Source organism: Mus pahari, chromosome 3 (assembly GCF_900095145.1).
Source record: "Mus pahari chromosome 3, PAHARI_EIJ_v1.1, whole genome shotgun sequence".
In the NCBI taxonomy this organism is placed as follows: Eukaryota; Metazoa; Chordata; class Mammalia; order Rodentia; family Muridae; genus Mus; species Mus pahari.
The window spans coordinates 133,363,409-133,385,251 of record NC_034592.1 but is presented as its reverse complement, the minus strand read 5'-3'; the positions used below and the strand labels follow the sequence as shown (position 1 = coordinate 133,385,251).

At 41.5% G+C, this 21,843-nt stretch overlaps 2 protein-coding genes across 5 annotated transcripts in view; one reads left to right on the top strand and one right to left on the bottom strand.

Annotated features, from left to right (window-relative positions):
* Positions 1 to 6,948, top strand: part of Ninl (ninein like) — a 71,939-nt gene extending 64,991 nt beyond the window's left edge. For 2 of the 4 annotated variants that reach the window (XM_029536404.1, XM_029536405.1), the window contains 5 exons: positions 1,861 to 2,019; positions 2,713 to 2,826; positions 3,712 to 3,879; positions 4,363 to 4,476; positions 6,052 to 6,942. In XM_029536404.1, the coding sequence (XP_029392264.1) occupies positions 1,861 to 2,019; positions 2,713 to 2,826; positions 3,712 to 3,879; positions 4,363 to 4,476; positions 6,052 to 6,243 (747 nt within the window). In that variant the 3' untranslated portion in view covers positions 6,244 to 6,942. Of the gene's footprint in view, positions 1 to 1,860; positions 2,020 to 2,712; positions 2,827 to 3,711; positions 3,880 to 4,362; positions 4,477 to 5,879; positions 6,015 to 6,051 lie in introns of those variants that run through there. The other 2 variants (XM_021193544.1, XM_029536406.1) reach the window with 2 other exon arrangements.
* Positions 6,949 to 9,331: 2,383 nt separating this feature from the next.
* The window catches only part of Gins1 (GINS complex subunit 1), a 23,197-nt gene continuing 10,685 nt past the window's right edge, over positions 9,332 to 21,843 (bottom strand). Inside the window, exons 5-7 of the mRNA XM_021194553.2 lie at positions 14,710 to 14,826; positions 11,815 to 11,889; positions 9,332 to 9,728 (exon numbers count right to left, since the gene is read on the bottom strand). Of these exons, the coding sequence (XP_021050212.1) occupies positions 9,660 to 9,728; positions 11,815 to 11,889; positions 14,710 to 14,826 (261 nt within the window). The 3' untranslated portion in view covers positions 9,332 to 9,659. The remainder of the gene's footprint in view (positions 9,729 to 11,814; positions 11,890 to 14,709; positions 14,827 to 21,843) is intronic.

The following is a 21,843-nucleotide window of genomic DNA, read 5'->3' as shown; positions in this document are numbered from 1 at the left end:
AATAATAATAATAATAATAATAATAATAAAGAAAGAAATCTGACTATCCTAGGAGAGGAATATTTCATTCCTGTTAATGAAACAGAGCTTTCCTTGGGAGACAATGTGAGTGTATATCAATACTGAAAGTGACTTTCAGTTTTGCCAAGGAACATACTGTTGTAGCAGTACATTCTCATACCAGCCTGCTAGCAGCTACATTCTGACCTCAGTCTGAGATTCTACAGAAGGGAGGAGTGACATGAGTTACTGAGAACCCGAGAACAATGTGGAGGCATGCTAATTGCATGGACCACAGCGGAAGCTGAACCTAGGTTCCATCATGAGTTTAAATAACACGATGTTCTGTGGATCCCGGGAGAGGTGTGTGTGACCAGCAGCCCTACAAGTATATCATAGGTTACACTGACCCCAGAATGATGGCTGTGGAAACAAGTGTTTTGTATGATGGTAATCTGGGTTTGTTTGTTTGTTTTGATTAAAACAAACAAAGAATAGTTCCTAACAATCTGAGTGGTTAGGTTTTCCATGGTGAAAAAAAATGATGTAGAGCCAGCTTGTGAGCTGCCATTCTGTACACCCTAGGCAGTTTTTGAATTGAAGACACTCCCTCCTCCTTCTGAAAGCTGCATTTGTATATTTAGTAACTGATAGGGACCCTTTTAAAAGATTCTCATACCTTAAGTTCATTTAAACTATATTTCTCCTGACTACTCTGGTATGCATTGTATATGCACATGGGTGGTACATTCACCTATGCAGGTATGTATCTTTCTCAATCACTTTTATATCTTAATTTTCGAGACAAGGTCTCTCACTGAGCCTGGTGCTCGTTGTTTTGGCTAGAGTGGCCAGGAAGCCTCTAGGATGTTCCCTTCTTCATCCCAGTGCTGGGCTACGGATGCACAATCTTGCAGAGCTTCACACAGGTGCTGAGGATCTAAACTTAGGTGCTTAGGTTTACACTGCAGAGACCTCACCCAAAATGAGCCATTTCCTCAGCCATATTTAGGTTATTTTAAATTGCTTAATATATTTTTAAAATAACCTTGGAGGGAATGATAACGTCTAGAAGGCATCAGAAGGGTAGTTTGGTGGCTGTAGCACATAACAGCCTCTGGTGGCCTGGGTTGTCTCATCTTAGACAGACTGCAGTTCTAGTTCTTAGCGTCCCCTGCGCTCTGTGTATGAGTACAGCCTCTGCTCACTTGTCAGGCTTCTTTGATAACTCAAAATGTCTCCAGGAGCTGCAAGATGCACACAGCAAGTCAAGTCTCCCCTGGTTGGAAAATTCTGGAATGATCTGAATGAAGCATTTTTCTTAAATGAGTGTTTGACCTCCACATTCACATATCCTTATTTCTCAGGCTAATATATAAAGACAGCATAGAGGCTGTCTGTTAAGCCATTGGTCATCTTCCTTGGGCAACACCTCACAATCTGTAATCCTTTCCCTTTAGCTTCAGTTGTACAAATGGCCTGGGTATATCAGCCATGGCTGAGGAGACTGAGAGGAAGAACTTGAACTACTTTATCAGTGTTTCTTTGTCTTGGAGACTTGGAGTTAGAGATTACACGTGTTTCTGTTCACAGTGATCTGTGATGTGTGAATTTCTGCTTGTGCTCAAAAAAAAGTTCTTCAGACAAAAATGATGTGTATGAACGAAGCAGCTACAGGGAAAGATTCCCAGAAACCTTCTAGGTCCTGGACACATCCTGTTCTTTAGACTCAACTTCTTGTATATATTTATGGTAAATTTCTCCTTTGGAGCTGAAGCTAAGGGAAGTTTTTCCTACTTTAAATCATTAATAAATTCATAACATGTGCATAAAAATATTTTTGAACTCTTTTTGCTGTAGACTCAAAAATACAAGGATGAAATGTCACAGCTCAACTGCAGGATCCTTCAGCTGGAAGGAGAGTCTTCTGGTTTCCATACCCAGAAGGAGGAAAGCCACACTGCTATCCAGGTGTTAATGAAGAAGCTGGAGGAGGCAGGGTGCCGGGAGGAACAGCAGGTCAGGGGCCAGGCTGTCCCACAAACCTTGGTGGGTGGGTGGGTGGAAGGAGGGCCCACTGGGTAGTGGAGACTGCGCAGTTAGGTGAGTACCCCCAAAAGTGAAACAAAGGGCAAGCCATCGAGAAATGGATCCACCTGAACAGCTTTGGCAAAGCCACCAGGATGTAGAAAGGGGAGCAAATTGTGTCACTGCAGCTCTCAGGAGAGAAAATGGTGGGGTTCTCCAGCTTTCTTAAAGTAAAATAAATAGCAAGAGTCAAAGAGAGTCCCTGTACATTGGCTTTAGAATTTTGCTTGTGAAGCCTGCTTCTAAATGCATTATGGATTTATCTGAAAGTATTTTTATTGATGTCCTGTTTATAACAGGACCAGAATCAATTTGAACATCAGCAGTAGGTGAACGAGTAGATAATGGTGCAGCCATTAGATACTGAGTTCTCAAATAACCGTGTTTGGAAATGATCCAGGTTCCTTAAGGAGGACAGCACTGCAGGACACTGTATGCTCTCTGATATGCGTTCACATTAGATGTGCACCTTATAGAAGAGGGGAAAGAAATTAAGTGTGGGCCTTCGGCTCGCAGGGTCATGGGAGATCATCTTGTTTTTCATGTCTGTAACTTTCTGGTTTGTTTCTGTGTCGGGCTCTGCTTATAATTGTGAAAAATTTTTTGTTTTGTTTTTATAAACAGGGTGATCAAATCCAAAACCTGAAAATTGAACTTGAATGTGTGAATGAGGAATGCCAGCGCTTAAGACTGTCACAGGCAGAGCTGACAGAAAACCTTGAAGAAAGCCGAGGCCAGGTGGGTTGGTTAAGGTGGCTTGGGGCACTTGGTCCAATTCTGGGACATGAGAAATATCAACAGTAGGCTGACATTACCATGACTCATCCAGACCCAAAATGTTACTAGGCCAGCAAGATGCTTCACAGCTGACCAGGAACTCATCAGGCACAGACATATCCCTACTCCATTCATTGTTAACATGGACAGATCAGCTTTGCCTCAGACAGGATCTCTGAAGGAGCTAGCTAGACTCTGGGGTCTCAGAGGTTAATAGACTGTGCCAGCCCCGTTCTTTTAAGCTGCCAAGAGTGTTCTATTTCAGATGAAGCATCCAGCATCAAATCCATTGAACTTATGTTTGTCTTAACTTTAATTGCTTGCTTGAAGGAGTTGGCTAAGTTATGCCTCATTTAATAGCAGTGACAGCTCGTAAGCCCCGCTGAGCTCTCTGGTCCCCTGGGTTTAGAACCTTACACTGCACTCAGTTCCATACCTGTCCCCAAACTCAACTGCTGTGTATTAATCACACTCTAGGACTCGAACTATAGGTCTCAGAACTATGAATTCCCCCATGTAAGAAAACCAAGTGGGGCTCACAAGGCTTATACCTCTCTCTGGTCACATGAAGTAGGCTTTGATGGGCAGTGAATGAAACAGAATCCGATCCAGCAAAAGGACCAGAGCTATTGTTCTGAGGGTTCCAAACACAGTCTTTCCCTACCACATTCTGTGGAGACACAGTGGCTGAGAACTGCTGTACATACACAGGCAGGTCCCACAACACTGAGAGTGAGCCCTTGTGCTCTCTCTTTGGAGTGATCTAAACAGAATATAACACTATCACTATCACTATATCTGGTAACGACTCTGAATTTTCAGTCATGCCAAAAACTGTCCTTATAGCTACACAGTGTTCAGCTGAGGCTGGAGGCAGCACAGTCCCAGCATGGCCGGATTGTCCAGCGCCTGCAGGAACAGATGAGTCAGTTTGTTCCTGGAGCTCGTGTAGCCGAGCTGCGGCACTTGCTCAACGTCAGGGAAGAGGAAGCTGGGCGACTAAGTGCACAGCAGGTGAGTGGGGTGTGCGACTTCAGGCTAGCTGCTTGGGAGAGGCCATAGAGGAAAGGAAGCTGTGACAGAAGCAAGGGCGTCTAAAGATGCCGAGGATAGATCAGGGTCATGGTGAGCTCTCTCATGGTTGAAGAGCAGGAAGCCAAGCAACCCCATAAGCCCCTCCAGACAGAGACCATAGGTCTTTGTAAACTCATTCTGATATACATACCTTCATAGTCAGCCATCAATGGGGATCATTGGTGAAGGGTGAAAGATACCATTATGGAATACCACCATTTGGTATTTGTCATTTATTATTAAGATTCTGTGGACAGAAAGGTGGTTCCTTCAGAGCCTATGAAAACATCATTTATATCTGCACAGATAGCAGATCATCTATACCATGCTCAGATTTCTGCATTTAGCCATTTTTCACTTAAAAACAAAACAAAACAGGGCACTGTTTATGAGTACATAAACTGTTGTGTCACCTCTGTCCAGGAAGAATACAGGCAGCAGCTGAAGGCCAGGGAGGAGCAGGTGGAGGATGCCGAGGCTCGGTTACGCAACGTGGAGTGGCTGCTACAGGAGAAGGTGGAGGAGCTTCGAAAACAGGTACGTGCAGCCTCTTTCCCTTTCTCTACAGACTCTTCTCCCCACTGAATAGCCAATGCAGGAATCATTCAGAACCACAGGCAGAAAGTGCACAAATTTTCTTTAGTAATTACTAATCCAGGGAGATGGTCTTCTCAGTGCATGCCATACTGTATTTGTACATCACGTCAGAGTTGGGCTACCATTCTCAGGATGGACACTTATTTATTCATCCTTTGGCTTGTCAGTCATCAGATGCTCTTCTCCAGCCCAGGACATGTTCTTTGTAAAGGCTGCCTCAAGGATCTCACTTTAGAGGCAGAGACAGAAACCTTAGACAGTCAGTATAGGTAAGGTAGTCGAGTCTTACATGCAGGAGAAATCCACTTGAACTGGAGCCCAGGAAAGAGGCAGAAGTCTTTCACTGCGGCAATCTTCCTGGATGAGGCTTGTGCTGAGGGACCTCGCGACTAGAATTGTGCCTGTCACATTCTAGTCCTGCACTACCCTTCCCTGTATAGTCTCAGGTGAGGGGTTACTGCTTGCGTGCCTGCCTGGTGAGCTCAAGTGCCTGATATTTCTGATGTGACTGGGTATATATACACAGGTAAGTAACACTATCAGTTGGTTCCTCTTTGTGACTTTACTTGAGTATACAGGACACAGCTCCTTTTCTTGACACTTACATTTAAAATAGTAATTCCAGTCAAGGCTCTTGGTTTATATCATAGAGCCATCCTGAAAGGCACATTCTGAAAGCTGCTACTCAGTAATAAGAGTAAGCCAGGGCTGGCCCAGCCTGTTCTAACTTCAACTCCAACACATCTGTGACCCACAGCTCTTCCCAAGCATGTGCCAGCCACAGGGCCTTTGTATATACCTTTCCCTCTGCCTACAGTGCTCATGCCCAGCTTTGACTGGCTTCTTTGCTTCACTCATATCTGTCCCTAGAGAGGCCCTCCCTTCATCCCACTCACAATGGCACACCACTCACAATGGCACACCACTCACAATGGCACACCACTCTGGTTCCTTTGCATGTCAGTTTCCATCTGCTTCCATTATTATTAGTGTGTTCTGTCACAGCAGTGGTGTTGCCAGGGTGGGTACAATGAGAGTGTCCATGTCCTCCGTATGGTTTCATAGAGTCCAGTGCTCAAAGCTCTGTGCCTGTGTGTCCTGAAAAAGGACACAGCAAGGGCTACTGCCTGGAGTGGTCTTGTTTCCATCACTAAAACCTGTCCAGCCTCCCTATACATGGTAACTGGCTCCGTGACTCACTGTGTCCGGTGTGGCATCACCAAGGCAGAGTAACAGACATGAACCAAGTATTATGGAGACTTGAAATTTTCATTGTTTCACACTGTAGGCTTTGCATTTCATGGCAAAGATGATCATAAAATTGTCTTAAGTTTTTTCCATAGTTCTGCAGATTCTCACTTTCCTGCCTTGTATCAGAGAAGAGAAATTATTGTATCCAGTATGTGTGGCAGACCTCAAGAATACCAAGGGAAGGGCTGCAGTAGAGGGTGAGGGCAGGCTGGTCTATCAGCCCACAGCAGTTCACAGGGAAGTGTGGCTCTCTCCCCTGTCTAGTTGGAGAAGAGCACCAGATCTGACCTGCTGCTCAAGGAACTGTATGTGGAAAATGCCCACCTCATGAAAGCTGTTCAGCTCACAGAAGAGAAGCAGCGAGGAGCCGAGAAGAAAAACTGTGTCCTGGAAGAAAAAGTTCGAGCTCTCAACAAACTGATCAGTAAGATGGCACCAGCATCACTTTCCGTGTAGAGGCTGCTGTTTCTTGGAGCTCATGTGAAGGAATGTCTTCTTAAATAATGCTACTCTGATGCCGTAATTTTCTATGGCTCACTAGCTACATACACACCCTAGGCTTGAGGACGGATTCCTGTTCACCCAACAAACATTCAGTGAATGTCTACTATGTGCCAGGTTCTGGGGAAGCAGGCAGGGTACAGTCACTTTTGGCCAAGGGTCTTAGGTGACATCCTGGGTTGAAGTGGCCAAGCTTGATCTTACTGAAAAAAGACTCAGACCCTCAGCAAAGAACAATGGAGAGAAAGTAGCTGAGTACTCTGAGTGTTGGGCTTTGGGCCAGAAATTCAGAACCGGGTTTTAGGTGTCTTAGCGCATGGCTGCCCTGTGTGGGCTGTCATCAGAGTTCTCCATGTGGGCCAGTACACCCACCCCCAGGAAGAGGGCACCCCCCAGCAGTCCTCTGCTGATCCTGGGGGCGGGGGGAAAGACGACATCCGAGGTGGTGGGCTCAGGGATAGCAGTGTTCGTTGCGAGTGCAATCACAAAACAAAACAAAACAAAATGTTGTTACACTGGAAATTGTACATTTTTTAAAAGAAAAGGTATAGTTTTATAACTGAGATGTACCTAAATTATGACCATTTGGTTTATGAATATACTGTGATATGAAAAGTTCCTGTATTTTCAAAAACTTTTCTATTAAAATTGATTTAACTCTTAAGTTTTTTTAAATTATTTCACACATGAATTATTGCCAGGCTGGAAAGAAGATTCAATGGACAAAGTGCTGGTTCTCCAAGCATAAGGTCAGAGTTTGGATCCCCAATAAATCTATAAACAGGGATTGACGGGTGTAGTGGTGCATGCCTTTAATCCAGTGGTTCTCAACCTGTGGATTGCAACCCCTTTAGGAGTCACACATCAGATATCCTGCATATCAGATATTGCATTATGATTCTTAACAGTAGTAAAATTACAGTTAGACATGGCTATAATAATTTTATGGTTGAGGTCACCACAACATGAGAAACCACAGCATTAGGATGGTTAAGAGAACCACTGCTTCAATCCCATCACTCAGGAATCAGAGGCAGGGGGATCATCTCTGAGTTTGAGGCTGGCCTGGTCTACATAGCAAATTCCAAGATAGCCAGAGCTGTCTAGTAAGACTCTGTCTTGAAAAAAAACAGAAACCAAAAAACAAAACAAACAGGGATTTCTTACCCCAATCAGCTCTTCACTCCAGAAAGGAACACTTTTAAAACTTACGGTATAGTTTTACCAACCAGTAAAATATTAAGTCTCATTATAGTTTGTGTTATACCAGTAGAAGCTTTGTCAAAACTCAGAGTAGAGACAGTGGTGGTGGCACATGCCTTTAATCTCAGGGTTTGGGAGGCAGAGGCAGGCACCAGCCTGGTCTATGGAGCAAGTTCCAGGACAGCCAGGACTACACAGACAAACCCTGACTAAAGAAAGAAAGAAAAAACAAACAAGCAAAAACCTCCCTCACAGTAGGTGCACTTCTTTACTTTGGGCTCTGCCTGGAACTGAAGTAAAAGGAGATTAGAGGGCAGGAGATATGGCTCAACTGGTAAAGTTCCTGCTGTACATGTCAGAACCTGAGTTGAGTCAGATCTTGAGAACCCTTATTTAAAAAGCTGCCATAGCACTGTGTACCTATAATTCCATCACAGCAAGAGCAGAGACAGAAGGTGCCCTGGAGCTTACTAGCCAGCCAGTTTAGCTGAATCAGTAAACTCAGGCTCAGTGAGAGACCCAGGCTCAAAAACTAAAGTGAAAGCCAGGCAATCGTGGTGCATTCCTTTAATCCCAGCCAGCATTCAGGAGAGAGAGGCAAGTGTGTCTCTCTATGAGTTTGAGGCCAGCCTGGTCTACAGAGCAAGTTCCAGAACAGCCCAGGTTATACAGAGAAACTGTCTCAACAAACAAACAAATATGGTGACAAGCAATTGAGGAAGATACCCAACTCAGTCTCTGGGCTCCATAGACATGTGCATTAGCAACCACATATGCACACACAAAGTAGATGAATTGGTAACAAACTGGCATTTATAGAAAACTCACCCTATCCACAAACACAGCAGTAATAAGTAGACCTGTAATGTGTACCATGATAAACCTTGTTTGGGGCCTTAATACAAGTCTCAAAAAAATTACCAAGTATGTTCTATCATCATGATACCTAATACCTCATCAAAAGTTATTTGGGAGGTAAATAAGATCAAAATATACTGCATGAAATTCTCAAGTTAATAAAAAATATTTAAAATTATTTGTAATTCTAAAAGTATATTCTCTATATAAATGAAACCAAATTAGAAACTAAAACCAAGCTGATTTAGTGGTGCTCTCCTTTAGTTCCAGCACTCAGGAGGCAGAAGCAGGTGGATCTCTTGTGAGTTCAAAGCCAGCCTATACTGTATAGTGAGTTCCAGGACAGCCAGGGCTCCACAGATCCTGTCTCAAGCAAACCAACAAGAACACGAATCTAAAACCAGAATGGCAGCTGAAGCCGGGCGAGGCAGCTCAAGCCTGTAATTTTAGCACTTAGGAGGCTGAGGCAAAGTATCAGCAGTGCCAAGGTGCCCTCTGGGCCGTACTCTTCAGAAGTGCTAGGATCCGCTCATCTACACAGTATAACTTACTGCTCAGCACTGTCCAGCCTCCCTCAGCTCCTGAAGGCTCAGGATCATCTTCAGCTTACTGAAACTTGCACTTAGCCAAAACAACTTTCCTGGGGGCTTATTTTACATCTAAGGGAAATATAGATTTATTCCCCTACCCCTTGATGTTTACATCCCATTGGATAAATATTTGCTACTTTTGAAAAAATGTATAGTTTCCATCCATTTTACAAACCCATGACACTGGTACCCACTAGCCTGTAAGTAGTCTTGCAGTATTCCAAATTCCAGTGTCTTCCTTTCCCTTCCAACAGCCTGATGATAAATTATTATCTTTACTTGACAGAGTAGTCTAGAAACATATTCCAGAAACTCAGCCTCTTGGCATGCATAACATACACTACCAGAAACAACCAAAGATGCTACCAGGAGATTCCCATTGTGAAAAGAGATTCAAACCAAAGACTGTTTATTTTCAATTATAAGAGTACAATATTACTGTGGGAATGGAATAACTAGAGATATAATAACCTGTAACAGCTTAAGAGCTGGCAGATTATGCTCCTAGCCAAGAGTTCTTGGTATTTTGAGGTACTGGGGATGAAACTCTGGGTTTCTCAAATCCTAAGCAGATGTTCTATCAATGAGCTGGACCCCAAGCCCTCTTGGTTATATTAATGCATGTCTGTCAATTTAAAACCAAGGAGGGGGAGGTCCAGCGAGGACGCTTCTGTGAGCTGGCTTAGCTTCATATCTTGCTGCTGTCACCACAGGACACAGTCAGGACAGCACGTGCTCTAGAACTCCTTGTCTGATTAACTGCTCACACTTCCACCGTGGCAAAAAGTGCTGCAAGTAAAAGGAAGTAAAGGAGAAAGAGGGGAGAAAAACTCAATTATATTGCACCAGTAAAAAGCAACAGCTAATTATATACCTCATCAGCATGTACAGTGGTGTAGTCAAAAGCTAACCTCAACTAATGCGCTGTTACAGCCAAGTAAAACTGATACCACTAATCGAACACTAGTAAAGGTTTTATTTTTTTAAAAAAAGTCACTGCATAATTCTTAAGATAGATATATATATTGCCAGCAATGGTGGCATAAGCCTTTAGTCCCAGCATTCAGGAGGCAGAGGCAGGTGGATCTCGGAATTTGAATCCAGCCTGGTATACAAAATGAGTCCCAGGACAGCTAGGGTTACAGAGCAACCCTATTTCAAAAAAAAAAAAAAATTATTCATTTTTCTTTTATGTGTGTGAGTATTTTACCTACATGAACCTGTGTGTATAACATGTATGCCTGGTGCTCACAGAGGCCAGAAAAGGCACTGGATCACCTTGGACTAGGGTCCTCTACAGAAGCAGCAAGTATGCTTAACCATTGAACCATCTCTCCACCTCCTTATTCACCATGTTTGTTTTTTTTTAAGATTTATTTATTTTCTATGAATACACTATAGCAGTCTTCAGACAAATCTAGAAGAGGGCATCATATCCCATAACAGATGGTTCTGAGCCACCATGTGGTTGCTGGGATTTGAACTCAGGATTTCTGGAAGAGCAGTCAGTGCTCTTAACCACTGAGCCATTTCTCCAGCCCCCTATTCACCATGTTTTAAAAAATTATTAAAGGCTGGTTGGTTGGTGTTTGTTTGTTTTTAAAGCATTTAAATTCATCTGGTTTTGGTGCATTATGTTTAAGGAGGCACATGGGAACGAACAGTTGGCTTAACAAAAATTTTAGGGTGTCTTAGAAATGTCCTAAAAACCTAGTCTTGGGAAATGATACCTGCACACTAATAAAACAGATCAGTCACCCTCTTGGGCCAGAGCACCAGATGGTCTAAAGCATTCTGTTCCAGGATGTGCACAACAACATGATACTAACTGGTCAATAGCCACATGGCAGGGCAGGTAAAGAAGAAAGAAAGAGTGGCCTTATGAGGCCTTTTCCTTTTCAGAAAATGGGGAGAGGATAAAAATGAACTGTGGTAATATCAAGTCTCAGCTCATTCACAACTTGACAAATTTAATCTTATCCTATTAAGCCCTTCTGCTTACATGTTAAGTATTTAAAAGTTCTTGATCTACATCACAATTTCTTGCTCTAGAGGACAAGGTTAAAATAAAGTATAAGCTAAAAATGTTTACTTAAGAATTTTCAGAATTTCAAGGAAAAGCTTAAACCAACATTCTTGTGTTTCTTATTCTAGTATATGGATATGAACCTATAGCTTCATGCACACTGGACAAGTGCTTCACCAATGAGGCACAACTCCAAACCTTCTTACAAGAGCTCACAAAATTGCCAAGGATGGCTTACAATTCCCTTGTAACCTAGGTTGGTGTTGAACTTGCTATATAGACCAGCCTGGCCTGGAACTCAGAGATCTGCCTGCCTCTGCCTCCCAAAGTGCTGGGATTAAAGACAAGTTCCACTACACCTGCTTGGTCTTCAACTTTTGGTCCTCCTGTCTCAGGTGGATTACCAACCCTTAAATTCAACATTTTAATAGGCCCCAAATAATTTGTCAGCTAGAATAAGACCCATTATAATAATTACTCAGGAAAAATATAATAAATATAACCACCAGCCTAATAAATGAATTAACTTTCTCTTGCCATATGACACATTTGCTTCAAGTCTTATTATTTTGAAAAAGTCCAGAACTGGTCTGAAACACAGAGGATTGTCAGAAGGAGAAAATACTTTGTATCAAAACCAGCATTTCCATGCACACATTTTTCTTCTTTTTCTTTCTTTCTTTTTTTTTTCCCCTAGACAGGGTTTCTCTGTGTAGCCCAAGCTGTCCTGGAACTCAGCGTTCCACCTGCCTCTGCCTCTCAAGTGCCTGGATTAAGGCGTGAGCCACTACCTGGCTGCTCACACACACATTCTTAACAAGGTTTAAAGTATGTGACAACAGAAACTACCTGACTATTTTTTTTAAGCAGGACTGAAGTGCCATCATCAACTTCAAATTCTCCATAGTCTTTTAAACACCGCACCTGAAAAAACAAATTAATATTGTTTTTCTTTGGGATGAGGTCTTAGCTGTGTTTTCTAGGTAAGTCTCTAACTCAGCTCTCCAAACTCAAGTGATCGTACTGTGTCAGCTTCCTGACTAGCTGAGAGTATAGCTGTGTCCCCACCATAACTGCTTTATATTATATAGGTAGTGATCAAAAAGAAAATAAGTTCTATATGAATATCAAATATATAATATTTAAATCCACTCCAGCCTCATTTTTGAAGAACACACCCATATATCAGTATGTGAACAGGACACAGCCAAATTTGCAAGTTCCTAATTTTGGAAAAGATTCTTTCAATCTTCTTCAATACGCAGATTCATTCCAGGGATTCTTAGCAGCAGAAAATGAAAACACAACTTTCATTTGGTGCCATAATAAGAAGCAAACGTGAAACTGGACTGAGTTATCTTTTAATTTGTAAATCTTAATCATCCCAGTTCGTTCATGTTAACCTTGTTCTTTAAGCAAATAGGTTATCAAAACTGATAGATGGTCTTGGTTGGAAGGTAGAGAGTAAGGCAGTCTTTGACAGCAACTTCTGCAGTGGTAAAGAACTAATTATCTGGACTGGCAAGATGGAGCAAAGTGTAAAGTGCTTACTGTTAAGACTGGTGACCAGCTGGGCATGGTGGCGCACGCCTTTAATCCCAGCACTCGGGAAGCAGAGGCAGGCGAATTTCTGAGTTCGAGGCCAGCCTAGTCTACAAAGTGAGTTCCAGGACAGCCAGGGCTATACAGAGAAACCCTGTCTCAAAAAACTAAAAAAAGGGCTGGAGAGATGGCTCAGAGGTTAAGAGCACTGACTGATCTTCTGAAGGTTCTGAGTTCAAATCCCAGCAACCACATGGTGGCTCACAACCACCCGTAATGAAATCTGGTGCCCTCTTCTGGTGTGTCTGAAGACAGCTACAGTGTACTTAGTTATAATAAATAAATCTTTGGGCTGGAGCAACCGGAGCAGGCAGAAAGTCCTAAAATACAATTCCCAGAAACCACACAAAGGCTCACAACCACCTGCACAGCTACAGTGTACTCATATACATAAAATAAATAAATATCTTTTTTAAAAAAAAGAGAGATAGAGATAATGAGCCAAAGACTTCAAGTTTGCAATTCGTCACACCCTTAAGACTGCTGGAGGGTGGAGAGCCGCGGCACAGGTCTCTGCCAGAACAGTAGCAAAAGGAGGTCCACCACAACCAGCCTGCCAGCCCCTTGAAACCTTAGTGAGGGTTAAGGTCTAATTCCTAGCTAGCCGCTGGTAAGCCAGACTTACAAAAATCCAAGGCAAGGCTGGGTCTGGGGTTCGAGGTTCGAGTTCAGTTAATGCCTTGTGAGCATGAAAACCTGAGTTTGATCTCCAGAACTAAAACAAACAAACAAACACAGCTGGGCTTGGTGGGAATTGACTGTAATCCAGTTCTAGGCAGGCTCACACAGAGAGGATTTGCTGGCTAGCCATTGTCATTTCTGGGCCAGTGAGGGACACTGTCCAAACATAAAACATGATGACAATGTTAGATTGTCCTCTCTATCCTCTGGCCTATACACACACACACACACACACACACACACACACACACACACAAACTAAAAGGCAAGCAGAAGTTCTGAGGTTGTTTGCTAAATAAAATCTATTACTCGGTTCTCAGTATCTTTTTTTTTTTTTNAGTCCTAAAATACAATTCCCAGAAACCACACAAAGGCTCACAACCACCTGCACAGCTACAGTGTACTCATATACATAAAATAAAAAAATATCTTTAAAAAAAAAAAAAAAAAAAAAAAAAGACTGGTGACCATGTTTTATCCCCCCATCTCACAGGATAAGGAGAGAACCAACTGCCCAAAACTGTCCTCAGGTATACCTAGGGACATGCAACTACATTTAAGTATACATTACTTGTAAAGTTTTTTGCTTTTTTTTTTTTTTTTAAGGGACAGCACTCAATGATATCAAGAAAATTAGGGAGGTATTTCATCTCCTAAGAACCGGGAAAAAGTTTACTCTCCTAAGGGTTAGTTAGGACTCCACTGACCACCACTGACTTCAGCAGCAAGTAGCTGATAGTTCTACCATATCCCAAAGTTAATCTGAAGTTTTACAATGACTTTCAAGCTTTTTAACTTAGTGTGAGAAATACTATTAGAGGGAAATTTCCACTGCTTTGGGGAAGAGGGGCTGGTGCTGAGCCTAGTGCATGCCAAGTGCAATCTTTACTCATTTAATATCCAAAAGTTCTCACTTGTCTCATGAATATTTTAATTTTTCTCATTCCATTTCACATATATGGGTGTTTTCCCTGCATGTGTATCTGCATACCACATGTATGTACAGTATGCGAGAGAGGCAGAAGAGGGCAGTGGGTCACCGGTGTTACAGATGGCTGAGCTGCCGTATGGGTGCTAGGATTTAACCTGAACCCTCTGCAAGAGCAGCCAGTATTCTTAACCAGTCATCATCTCTCCCGTTCTTCATGAATATTGTTCTAAGTTTTCATGTTGAAACTAGAATCTGACAGAGCTACACATTGTGTTTTATGTCTTATCTTTTAATCTATGGGTTTTGCTACCTCTTTAGAAACTTTTTCTTTTTGTGGCCATCTATTTGTGGTGCGAAAGACAGAACTACTAAAATGGGTGTACTGAGGAGATTTTAGGTGTCCATCCTAAAGATAATGGAAACTGTCTTCCTCTTTGTCTTGTTTCGGTTCTTTACTTTTTAGAGAAGCTAGTAAACATTTATTTTTATAGAAGGTAGCACAATATATGCATTAAAGTAGGTATACATACTTCAATATATAGGCTTTTGGGGGGCTTCACATCTTGTGTGATGTCCAAGCCTTCATCTCCCCCCAGTGACCTCATGTAAGTAGCAAGAGACTTTTTATAATGGTTGAACCACTCCGTCTGTGAACAACAACAACAACAACAAAATATAGTCATTTGACAAAGTTTAAGAAAAACTGCGCAAACTAGGTACTACCATTTCAAAGCCAACATATCCTAAGACCGGACCCTCCCACATCAGTTAACTGTGAAGACCCTCCACAGACAGACCACTGGCCCAGTGATATATGTCTTCCCGGGTATTTTAAGTAGTGTCAAGTTGACAAAGCTATCACAACTTCCAAAGTAAAAAGAGCTCTGGCAGATATCAGACACGTAGCCAGTGTGGTCTGAGCAACAGTCAGAACCCATCTAGGAGAAGCTAGGGTAGCCGGTGATTTTCCTGAGATGGTTCACTGCAGTGAATGAGCTCTTGGAGGCAAGGCCCGAGAGGCTAAATCTCACGATTGAATCTTTCTATTGATAGGCCTTTCCTTATTGAACTCTTATTTTATAAGAGAGCTGCAATTAGAGCCATCTGTAATAAGAAAACTGCAATTAGAACTTTGCAAGTCTTCACATGTCACTGGCTGTTTGCACTATGAAAGCAGACAGATAAGCTGGACGTGGTGGCGCACGCTTGTAATCCCAGCACTTGGGAGGCAGAGGCAGGCAGATTTCTGAGTTCGAGGCCAGCCTGGTCTACGAAGTGAGTTCCAGGACAGCCAGGGCTACACAGAGAAACCCTGTCTCGAGAAAAAAAAAAAAGAAAGAAAGAAAGCAGACAGATTTACAATTAAGGAATACATTCCTTTAGGTTGTAAAGCTATTAACTAAAGGTCATCAAAGGAAACAAACAATTTATTGTTGGTGTAAGGACAGAAGATAAAATATTGATGGGGTTTCATCTATATAAAACTTCAATACTAATGAGACTATACTCAGTTGATATGCCTCTTGACAGAAACATTCTAACTTAAAATTACTGTTTTTAACTTTATATGAACCTGAGGAGCTAGTGGCAGGTAACTACTTAGATAACTAGTCTTAGTGGAAACACATGTAAACATCTTATTACTTCTTTTTTTTTTTTTAAGATTTATTTATTTATTATATGTAAGTACATTGTAGCTGTCGTCAGACACACCAGAAGAGGGTGTCAGGTCTCATTACTAGATGGTTGTGAGCCACTATGTGGTTTCTGGGATTTGAACTCTGGACCTTGGGAAGAGCAGTCAGTGCTCTTAACCGCTGAGCCATCTCTCCAGCCCCCTTATTGTTACTTCTTACTTATGCTTTGAATTTATGTTTGAACTTGTGAACTTTTGAGGAGAGATGCATGGAATACCATGTGATCTATTCTCCTAAAAAAGTGCAAAAAACTAGGAACAATGACATTAAGGAGACAGAAGGAGAATGGAAGAGAAATGGAGTAGAAACAAAATAGAAGCAGAGAGACAGCAGAATCTAACAGGCCTGAGGGAGAGGAGAGGCAGGTTAGAACACGGAGAGCAGAGGGAGCTACAGTGAGAAGAAAGCAGCAGGCGGGCTTTTCTTACTGATAAGGACAGGGCTTTTTTTCCTACAGACTTAGATTTAATTCATTGAGCAAAAATGGGTAGAAATTTTTTTCTTTCTCTATGCAATAAATGCTGGAACTTATTTTTCATCCAGAATGAGTGAATTCTTTCTGTGCTGGAGCTTGCTCAATGAAATGTGCTCATGGAGGCTTTTGCTCTTTCCTCCTGATGTGTTTGTGTGTATAAGTATAGGTGTGTGTGTGTGTGTGTGTGTGTGTGTGTGTGTGTAAGTAAGCTGATGAGACAGATGGCTAGGCCTGGTTAAAGTATGTAAAAATATGTATGTAAATAAAAAAATATGTATGTAAAAATGTATATATGAATGTATGTATGCTTCTATGCATAATTGCATGTATAAAAGTGCTTCATTCTGCACAGACTCACTTTTCCTAGTTCAATAAAGGTTAATTGCTCTGAGCCTCCCTCTCACCTGGCCAGTGAGAGGCTAGGCTCCCAAGCAATAAAGAAAGGAGCCTTAGCAAGAAACCCTTCACTGAATTCGCCAATGCTATGTTAATTGCCAGAGAATTACAGAGTAAGAGTTAACACTTATCAAGCAGAGAATTATAAGAGATAAAGAGTTAACTTTTTCTGGCACTTAATGAAGCACACAACAGTGATAACGAGTTACATTTTTAGCACAGAACAGTAAGAAAGAGTTGAAGAGCCGGAGACCGTCATCTTTTGCCCTGCTTCCAATGCTGTGTTCCAGTTCAACACCTGTTCCCTTAGCTGGGCAGGCTCCTGGCAAGCAACAGCTTATAAAAACCTCAGGGAAGACAAAGGCCCATGGCTCAGCTACCCTGCCCACAGGAATGGAACTGGCAGGCTCCAATTGCTGAGGACCTCAGAAATGGCTATAGGTACTCTAGTGCCTTATCTGTGTTTTCTCTCAAACCCTGGGAGAATCCCTCACCTTTTATTTTTTTTTTTTGGTACTCTTATTTAGTGTTAATTAGACATTTAACCTCTTTTTTTGTTTGTTTGTTTGGTTGGTTTGGTTTTGGAGACAGGGTTTCTGTGTAGCCCTGGCTGTCCTGGAACTACTCACTCTGTAGACCAGGCTGGCCTTGAACACACAAGAGATTCACCTGCCTCTGCCAGTGCTGGAATTAAAGGCCTGTGCGCCCCAAAGCAAATCTGTTTGGTTTTTTGAGGCAATTTCACCCTGTAACCCTGGTTGTCCTGGAATCTGCTATGTAGACCAAGTTGGCATTGTGCTCACAAACATCTGCCTGCTCTCTGCATCCTGAGTGCTGGGATTAAATGTGTGTACTACCATGCCTTGATATTTTTACTTTATTTGTGGAAAAAAAAAAATAGCTGGGCTGGTGGTAGCGCACGCCTTTAACCCCAGCACTTAGAAGGCAGAGGCAGGCAGACTGCTGTTAGTTCAAGGCCAGACTGGTCTACAGAGTGAGTTCCAGGACAGGTAGGGCTCCAAATAGAATTTACAAAAACAAAAATATAAATAAATAAACTCTTACATCTAGAGTCTACACAGTAAGTTCCAAGACAGCCAGGGCTACACAAAGAATCCCTGTCTCAAAAGACCAAAAACCAAAACCTAAAACAAACAAAAAAAATTGCTGAATTTTTCTTTCTTAAAATTAAAATATAACCACATCATTTTCCTCTTTCATTTCCTCCCTCCAATCCCTCCTATGTAATATCCTTGCTCCCTCAAAGTCATGTATATATGTTTCTGTGTGCGTATAAACATATATACTGCTATATACACGATATATACGCCTAAGTATATAATACAATCTGCTCAGTCTGTTTAGTGTTACTTGAATGTATGTGATTTCACGGCAAACCATTTGGACTAGATAATGAATTGGGCAGCTCATCCCTGGGAAAGTCAAGTCCTTGCTGCAGTGCTGTGTCCGTGGACTCTTTGCCACACTTCCTATTTTGGCATCTGTTGTTGTTAGTAGTCTACTTGTGGTGCACTTTTTCAGGTCCGGGTTAGGCAGCCATATTGCTGAGGTATGACAAGTGAAGCTTCCTTGTTATTTCTAGAAGACAGATAGTCTCACAGCAGATTGCTCTGGCTCTTACAGTCCATGCCCTCTTGCACACTCTTCCCTCATTTTTAAAGGTTTTGTTTTCATCTAATTTGGTTTATAGATCTTTTTTCACTGTTAGGCAATGGGTTTTTTTTTTTTTCTCCTTTTTCTTTTTTGTCCCATGTTTTCCCCTTTTTAATAGCGCCCTTTATATATTTAGAATATTTCAACCTTAGCTTACTGATTTTAAGTACTCATTATATATATATATATATATATATATATATATATATATATATATATTACATATATATATTATAATATTACATATATTCTCCTTATACTTGCCAATTTTTGAACTTTTTCATGCTTGAGATATCATTTGTTGTTCTTTTGTTTTCTAATTCCTTGCTCTTTTCCCTGAGTAACAATTTTCTCACTCAGCTTCTTTCCCCTTTCTTGTGCTTAATCTTGTTTTTCTATTTCTCCCTTTTCCCTGCTGTCTTCTTTTATGTCATTCATTTTCTATTTCCACACTCACTACCTTTGCCCCATATCCTATAGCAGCTTTGCCAGTTTCGCTTCTGCATTCCCTGTCTTTAAGTGTATTTCTGTATCTTGAATGGCTTCTTAGCTGTTGCTATTACAGAAACTTGCTTTCTCTTTAGAGAGAGTACTGGAGATTAAGTCTTAAAGAAGATTTCCAAATAAAACAGGAAGAGAGATCCAGACAAGCAGAAATGTACATCATAAGACAGAGACCAAAAATAGAGAGTGTGGCAAACTAGCTTCTCCAAAATGCTAGATAATGATTCTAGAAGTTTACTAGTAAAGACTGATCAATGTCTTCTAAGACAATGCAAATAAATGGTTTCATTCAATCCAAAACCTAAATAGAAAAGGTCACCAATACAGAGGGTAAAATAGTAAAATGGATGAATTAGGATGAAAGTCTGTAGTTTTCTACTGAAGAAACTGGCAGCAAAGACTCTGATATTGTGATAATGTTAATAAATTAAAAAAAAAAAAAACCTCAATGAATTAAAAAAAGATGCCATGGAGCAGAAGATGGAATACTATATTCGAGCATCACCATGGAGACAAGCATCACCAGAGACAAGCATCACCACAGAGACAAGCATCACCAGAGACAAGCATCAATCACCATGGAGACAAGCATCACCAGAGACAAGCATCACCATGGAGACAAGCATCACCACAGAGACAAGCATCACCACAGAGACAAGCATCACCACGGAGACAAGCATCACCACGGAGACAAGCATCACCACGGAGACAAGCATCACCACAGAGACAAGCATCACCAGAGACAAGCATCACCATGGAGACAAACATCACCACAGAGACAAGCATCACCATAGAGACAAGCATCACCATGGAGACAAGCATCACCACAGAGGCAAGCATCACCAGAGAAAAGCATCACCAGAGACAAGCATCACCATGGAGACAAGCATCACCATGGAGACAAGCATCACCAGAAACAAGCATCACCACAATGACAGAGAACTCTGTCATACAAGCAAGAGTCCAAACCTAAGAATCCACAGCATAGAAGTTCAGATAAATTGTAAAGGTTTGAGAGATTCTACTCAATGAAATTACAACAAAAAGTTCCCAAATCTAGAGAAAGATATCCAGGCACAAGAGGCATTAGGACTCTAAAGACACACGACTAGAGAAGAATCTCTCTATAACATATTATAGTTGAAATATATATATAAAAACCCAAAGCAAAATAGAATTACAAGATGATATAAAAATTGGAAATATATGCTGAGGTACGAATACTGGTAACTGTCTATTAAAGGTCACAAAGGCCCAGATACACTAGTAGTAGGTGATTTCAACACTTCATTTTGATAATTAAAACCCTTTGATAACAAAGAAACCTCTGAGTTAAATTATACTGCAGTGGCTGAGGAGATGGTTCAGTGGTGAAGAACACTTGTTGCTCTTGCAGAGGGCTTAGGTTCAGTTCCCAGCATCAACTTGGTGGCTCATATTCATCTGTAATTCCAGTTCCAGGGAATCTGACCCATTTAATGACCACTAAGAGCACCAGGCATGTACATAGTGTCCATATATACATGCTGGAAAACCACTCATATACATAAATCTAAAAACCCAAGCTACACCATAGATCACATGATCAGAGGTACGCTTATCAGAGGTACGCAGACTAGCTATCTATCAGAGGTACAACAGACAAGCTATCTATCAGAGGTACACAGACTAGCTATCTATCAGAGGTACACAGACTAGCTATCTAACAGAGGTACACAGACTAGCTATCTATCAGAGGTACACAGACAAGCTATCTATCAGAGGTACACAGACTAGCTATCTAACAGAGGTACACAGACTAGCTATCTAACAGGAGCCCACAAGCTTCTGGAAAAGAACTCACATTTTGGGCTACAAATCAAGTCTTAAAAAAATACAAGAGGGCAGGAGAGAAGGCTCAGCGGGTAAGAGCACTGACTATTCTTCCAGAGGTCCTGAGTTCAATTCCCAACAACCACATGGTGTCTCATAATGATCTATAATAGGATCTGGTGCCCTCTTCTGGTATATGTGAAGACAACTACAGCATATTCACATACATGAAATATAATCTTTAAAAAAAGAGCATCTAAATAACTTTTCATATCTTATCAAATTAATGAAGTAAAACAAGAAGTCAACAAGAAGAATATTGAAACCACACAAGTACTTGGAGACTTAATAATATAATTTTGAAGAAATTAGGAAAGAAACTAAAAATTTCCTAGAATCAAATAATATAAGAATGCAATTTACCGGGCTGGAGAGATGACTCAGTGGTTAAGAGCACCGACTGCTCTTCTGAAGGTCCTGAGTTCAAATCCCAGCAACCACATGGTGGCTCACAACCATGGTCCTGAGTTCAAATCCCAGAAACCACATGGTGGCTCACAACCGACCGTAATGAGATCTGATGCTCTTCTGATGCACCTGAAGACAGCTACAGTGTACTTAGATAATATAATAAATAAATATTTAAAAAAATACTACATTAAAAAGAATGCAATTTACCAAAATCCTTGGCACACAGCTAAAGCAGTTCTAAGAGGAAAGGTGGTAGCTATAAGCACCTATATTGAAAAATTAGATAGCAAATAAATTACGAGAACTGTCCAAGCCCAAGTGTAGTAAGAGGTGAGAAATAATGAAAAGCCTCCCAACAACAACAACAACAACAAAAATCCCTCAGGACTAGAGAGGCTCACTGTCAAATTCTACCAGCCCTTTCAAGAAGAGCTAACACTAAACTGTGACAAACTCTGTACAAAGCCAGCATTACCATGACACCAAAACTCCATAAAGACACAACAAAAAAAGAACACTATAGCCGGGCAGTGATAGTGCACACCTTTAATCCCAGCACTTGGGAGGCAGAGGCAGGTGGATTTCTGAGTTTGAGGCCAGCCTGGTCTACAGAGTGAGTTCCAGGACAGCCAGGG